At 43.8% G+C, this 6,000-nt stretch overlaps 1 protein-coding gene across 2 annotated transcripts in view; it reads left to right on the forward strand.

Annotated features, from left to right (window-relative positions):
- The window catches only part of APOH (apolipoprotein H), a 323,894-nt gene extending 320,017 nt beyond the window's left edge, over nt 1-3,877 (forward strand). For both annotated transcript variants that reach the window (XM_069655051.1, XM_069655052.1), the window contains exon 10: nt 2,303-3,877. In XM_069655051.1, coding sequence (XP_069511152.1) covers nt 2,303-2,376 — 74 coding nt within the window. In that variant the 3' untranslated portion in view covers nt 2,377-3,877. The remainder of the gene's footprint in view (nt 1-2,302) is intronic.
- Nucleotides 3,878-6,000: the final 2,123 nt, after the last annotated feature.

Genomic DNA, 6,000 nt, shown 5'->3' on the forward strand with positions numbered 1-6,000 from the left:
GGCCTTTATATTTGTATGTTCCTGTAGACCACTATGTCCAACCGTACATGGCTTATAATTATTTATTAGTCAAACTGCCAGTAGGCCCTGGAGGTACACAGGCATATATAATTTGAATCAGGGCTGACCACGGTTAATGTCAGCGTCTGGCTGTTGGAAGTTTGGGTTTCATCAGGCTGCTTGCAGGAATGCACATGTTACAGTCGAACTGCCATATAAACAAACTAAAAGGCAGCTGCTGGGGGATGTCCATAGACAGTCCTAGCAGAGATACATGTGTACACTATACCTTTCAGCACTGAGCATTATGAAACTGAGGTCTGATTAGCAGATCTTGTTTTCAGGGGTAAAATTGTCAGCATCATTTTGTTTACAAGAATCAAAAAGCTTGGGATTGCCTAACTGCACAGATGACATGTTGTCACACCTGCCTTCCGCAAACTTTGGGTGACCATGTGGAGGTGCACTACCCAGGTCTGACTGTAGATGGCAATGTTGTCAAGGCGCTCTCCTGCATAGGCCTGATGGGACTGGAGCACCGCATCCATCACTCTTTGAAATGTTACAGATGTGCCAAGGAGTCCAAATGGCTGGGCTATGAACTGGAATAAACCCATCAGGGTGGCAAAGGCTGTTTCCTCCTGTACTTTCAGTTCTAACAGGATCTGCCAATAGCCCTTTGTGTGGCTGAGTACAGAGATATGCTTTGCAGACCGAACTTGCTAACTTATGTCATTTACCCTTGGAGTGGTGCAGGCATTGAGTTTTGAAATCCCATTGACCTTGTGGAATTCAATGCAGAGGCACCAGCTTGCGTCAGGCTTGGACACAAGAACAATTGTTGATGACCAGTGGGTCTGTGACAGTTTTATGGCATAAAATTGGAGCATCTTCTGGACCCCTTCCTCTACAGCTTTCTTCTGGGCCTTTGGCAGGCGGAAAGGATGAAGTCTGACAGATTTTCCTATTATGGTCTTAATTTGAGGGACAACGCTTTGTTCCCTGCCTGCCAGTCAGAGAAGACATGTGAGAACTTCTTTAGATAGGCCCAGAAGAGCATTAAGGATTATTGAAGTAATCAGGCTGGCTTTCACCAAGCATTTAAACAGTTCATGGGCTAGATGTGAGTGGTTTTGGGTCAGCACCCTTGCTGTACACTGCAGTTGTGATGACTGAATACTTGGGGGATACCATAAAGTATTTTTCCATTTGGCAACAAGCGTGTTCCCAGAGCGGGGTATTAAGGCAAGCACTAGGTCTTCAACCTTTAAGCGCCTCAGCTGCACAGTCCAGTGAAACAGGCATTTCTGCTTCTCATCGCTGACTCCTGCTGGGAGTGATTTCAGTTGGTCCTCAGCTTCGTCTGGGTTGCATGGATAATCTCTCCTCCAGTCTGGTATTGCTTTTCTTCCCACCTTTCCTTCAAGATATCCAGGACATTGCAAGGTTCATGACCATTGACAAACTCAAAAAAGAGAAAAGATAGCTTCTGAAGAAAGTTCCTTTAGTCTGGTTAAAGCAGTCAACTAGGCCATTGGCTTGGAGGTAGTATATAGAGGAGAGAAGGGTCAATACCTGAAATGACCTTTTCAGCTCGGCCATGACTCATGACATGAAAAGAGTTCTATGATCCATAAGGATCTTCTTAGGAAACCCTGCCTGGGAGAAGTAGGGTATCAAATATATGATCGTGCTCTTCCCTGTATTACTCCTCGTAGGAGAGGTTTCAGGATACCGGGTAGCGTAGTCTAAGGATGACTGGAATATAACACGTTTATGACTTGGACAGGGAAGCAGGTCCATCAGTGTGCTCTAGGTTCCAGTGATGTAATCGCTGATGTCATAACTCATGTCATCTTTGGGTTCATGGGTTGCTCAACAGATGGGCTCTGAGTTAAAATGGAGTAGCTTGTAACACCCACTGAATGTCAAGCGTTATCTTGTGTTAAACCGGCATCTTAAAGTCAGGTTATCTAAACTTTATTTGCTGAATTACAATCATTTTGTGGGGGTCCTTAGGTGGGGATACTATACGGGGAGGAAAGATATGGAAGTGTTAATTGATGGCAGTGTAGAAGGAAACAAATATTCAATAAAAGGTGCTTATCAATTGTGATTTTGCTTCTTGAAAATGAATGCACTGTGTATTTAATGTGAATGTTTCAAACAAAATGTTTGCTTGGTTCTCTATATAAATTATACACCATTCATTAAATTGAAAATCTTATTTGGGTAAATGCTAATGTGCCACATGTATGTTAATGTATGGTCTGAAATCAGCACTTTTCCCATTCTTTTTCAGAATCTCCATGGCATTCTTTTTTCCTCACATACACCAATCCGTCAGACATGAAGCCATGCGTTGGTGAGATCTGATCCAAGTGCAGCAAGGCTCATGAATACCGGTTCTTCATCCAGGAATATTCTAAAAATTAATTTGCAATGAAAGCCACCACAACAAAACATTTAGGTGTCTTATTAGTTACTGTACAGAAATCAGACTTTTTGTATTTGCTCACATCTTTTTTCTGTACCTTAGTGGCCTGTTTAGCATTGCTGAGGTTGCTAACTATTTATATGTGGGTAAAGTTCTTCGTAGGGCAATTGGAATATAATAAAAGAGTTGGATTATTGCAAGAATCTCAATTTGGGTCTTGCAGGAGTCCTGATAAACAGTGTAACAGAATCGAGATGATTTAATTCTCTCTAACCGCCTTTTTCTTTTAAATATTCATACTTTCCACAAAAACTCTCCTCACAGATCCAAACTTAATATACTTACAAGTAAGAAAGTAGAGTAAACTGTTAAGGAAAATACAATAACGTCTTTCTAATGCATGAAATTGCGTAAAATACAAGGGCAGTTTACAAACATATTTAAGTAAGTCAGTACTTTGCTTATTGTCTGAGGCGAAGCAGAGGTTCATAAGCTCACAAATGGTCATTAGCCCAAGCGATCATGACCCCTGCCGAGGTCTGTAAGGCTATTAGAACACGTGGTTGTGCATTCAAAAGAAGTTAATGATTTGAATCGTCTTTTAGCACCCTTGCCGGTGGCGTCAACCAATCAGGTTGTTCAAAACCCAGGCTGAAACTATCCAAGCACAGGTTCTGAGCAGCCTGAGTAGTGGAGGCACACGTTGGGCATCTTCCCTCCTGTTCCCTGCTCTCCCCACCATCCCGCACCCGCCACCAACCATGGCCACCATGGAAATGAAAGTGAGGCTCTGCACAGAGCCCCTGCCTCCATTGGGATGGCAGTGATTTAGGTGAGGATGCCTTTGTGTGAATCAACAGGTCGCGCATTCGTCACGGCTTATTAATTCATACAAATATATTGCTGTTCACACCCCAATGCTTAGCCTCAGGCTGCTAATAGCAACAAGCATTAACTTGGGATCCCAGGCCGCTACCATCCGGTGTAGCCCTTAGAATGGGTGCTTATTGCTATATTCAAGTCAGAATGTTTAGAATGAGGTATGTACATTAGATTATAAACTAAATTACAAACATTATGATTGGATGAGAGGAGGTCTATGATGCAATCCATGTATTAATTAGCCTGAGGGCTATACCAGGAGTTATGTAATTATGAAACAAACGAATTAAAGGCCTGAGCACAACGAGGGCGTTTAGCGAGGAGTAAGGCCCCTTAATTCACAGTACAGCTAGAGGGCATGGTCTTTAAGGCTATTCGTGCACTCTTTGTTGTGTAAATTAACAAAGAAAAAATTACTTACAATTATGTAGTTCTTTTTTTCATGCAAGATATAATTGAATATTATGTTTCTAACAATGTTTTTGAATTTGTTGTTTTTATTGTATTTTATACTTTTGTACTTTATAACCATAAACAAATAAATAAATAATAATTGAATTTTTTCAGGCTTTTGAACAGCAGGTGGAGATATTTAATTTTTTATTTGGCCGCACATTGCTGTCTGTTGTGTTTTGCTAATGCTCATTTACATGCAGAGGGAGGAAGGGCGAGGATTCATAAACAGCTGGCGTTGTGCTGAGAACTCTGCTCGCGGTTCAAGGAAGTGCAACACAATGACGGTTGACACAATCTGCCAGCTATACTCTTATGTTATGTATTTTTATAAAGTGCATGTATGCCAGAGGCATCTTGGCGCTGGAGAATACAACAGGGAAAAAGGCAGCCTAGAAAAGGTAGGTTTTTAAAGCATGTTGGAAGGCAATGTGGTCTTTCGTAGATCGAAGAATGAGCGGAAGTGTGTTCCATAATTTAGCCGCAGCAATGGAAATAGAGCGACCACCCACCATCGCTAGATGATGGTGAGATACAGGTAGAAGACAGGCATCTTGGGAGTGGAGGTGCCTTGCCGGCAGATAGGGGCAAAATCTTTCCTGCAAGTACTCTACCCCATGGCAATAAAAAGCCCGGTGGACAATACAAAGACATTTGAACCAGATGCGTTATTGGACCGTCAGTCAGTGCAATGAACGAAGAACTGGCGAGATGTGGGAGTCATGGGGGGTATCAGTAGAGATGTTTGTCGCCAAATTCTGAAGCAGCTGCAACCAGTGAAAGAGATAAAAAGATTGAGCAAGGAATAAAGACTTACAGTAATCTAGGTGGCTCAAAATGAGAGAAGCCCCCATGAGAGCACATCACTCGACAGGGAGAAAAGGCATGACCTTACGAAGGACCCTCAGCTGCAAGAAACCAGTCTTACAAATAGAGCTGGCCTGGGTTCAGGTAGTTAGAGAAGCCAGGAATTTAAAACTCAGGTTCTTTACTCCAGACACTGGTGAGGTACAAGAAACAAGCTCGGAAGGCCAAAAGGCAGAACACCAGGCTGGGAGGGTAGGAGAAAGGCTAGAGTGTGGACAGTGAGAGGGGGGCAACCACAAATACCTCTGTCTTGCCTCCGTTTAGCTTCAGCCAATTGCTGCCCATCCAACTACCCACCACTGCCAGGCAACACATAAACTGAGACGCTGCGTCCGGCTGAGCTAAGTCAAGCTAGACTATGAATTGTGTGTCGTCAGCACAGGAGTCCAACCAGAAGACGTGGGAGTGGATAAGCAGAACAAGAGGCTGAATGTAGATATTAAATAAAGAGGGAGACAAGGCAGAGCCTTGCGGGACCCCACATGAGAGAGAAGTGGAAGCAGAGGAAAAGGAAGAGAGAGCTAGTGTCTGGCTCCTGTCAGTCAAGAAGGATGCAAACCAGGCGAGGACATGTCCCGAGAGGCCGGAAAAGGTGAGGCAGTTGAGCAAGACCAGATGGTCCACTGTTTCAAATGCCACTGACCGATCCAAAAGAATCCACGCCCCAAACCCCCATGGTCTGCCAATCAGGTTAGATCGACAAAAACGGAGACAAGTACACTCTCTGTGCCTCGACCAGGCCAGAAACCCGACTGAAAGGGATTCAGGAATTTTGAGTGTTCCAGAAAAGAAGTGAGTAAAGGAGAAATCAGTGATTCCAACAGTTTAATGAAGAAGGGGTGGAATGAGATGGGACAAAAATTAGCGAGGACAGAAGGATCTAGTGAGGGCTTCATCAGAAGGGGGATGATAATAGACTGCTCCAGATCCACTGGAATGACACCTGAAGGGCAGGAGAAATTAACTGCCTGAGTAATCCATGGGGCAATATGCAGCATCATTTCCTGGAGAGTCCTTAAGGGAATAGTATCAAGGGTGGACGCATATTTAAGCCGCTTAGTGGCCCTCACGATGTCATCAGTCGAGAAGGATGGAAAGGCAGACCTCAACTCAGTGGGCCCACAGGAGACACCGATTGGATGGCCATGTCAGCACAATGACGCGACAGTCTGATCACATATGCTGCAGACATTTTTAATAAAGAACTCAGACAGATCATCGCAAAAAGACTGGGTATGAATAACACCTGCTGGCGTGTCAGTTCTAGATGACAGCGCCCATACCAGGGAGAAGAGTTCCTTATTCAAAGCACTCTCCACCTTCTGTCTGTAGAAGGAAGATTGTGCCAGGTGAATAGTCTG

The sequence above is a fragment of the Ambystoma mexicanum genome, chromosome 3q (assembly GCF_040938575.1).
Source record: "Ambystoma mexicanum isolate Mex_15411 chromosome 3q, UKY_AmexF1_1, whole genome shotgun sequence".
NCBI classification, from domain to species: Eukaryota; Metazoa; Chordata; class Amphibia; order Caudata; family Ambystomatidae; genus Ambystoma; species Ambystoma mexicanum.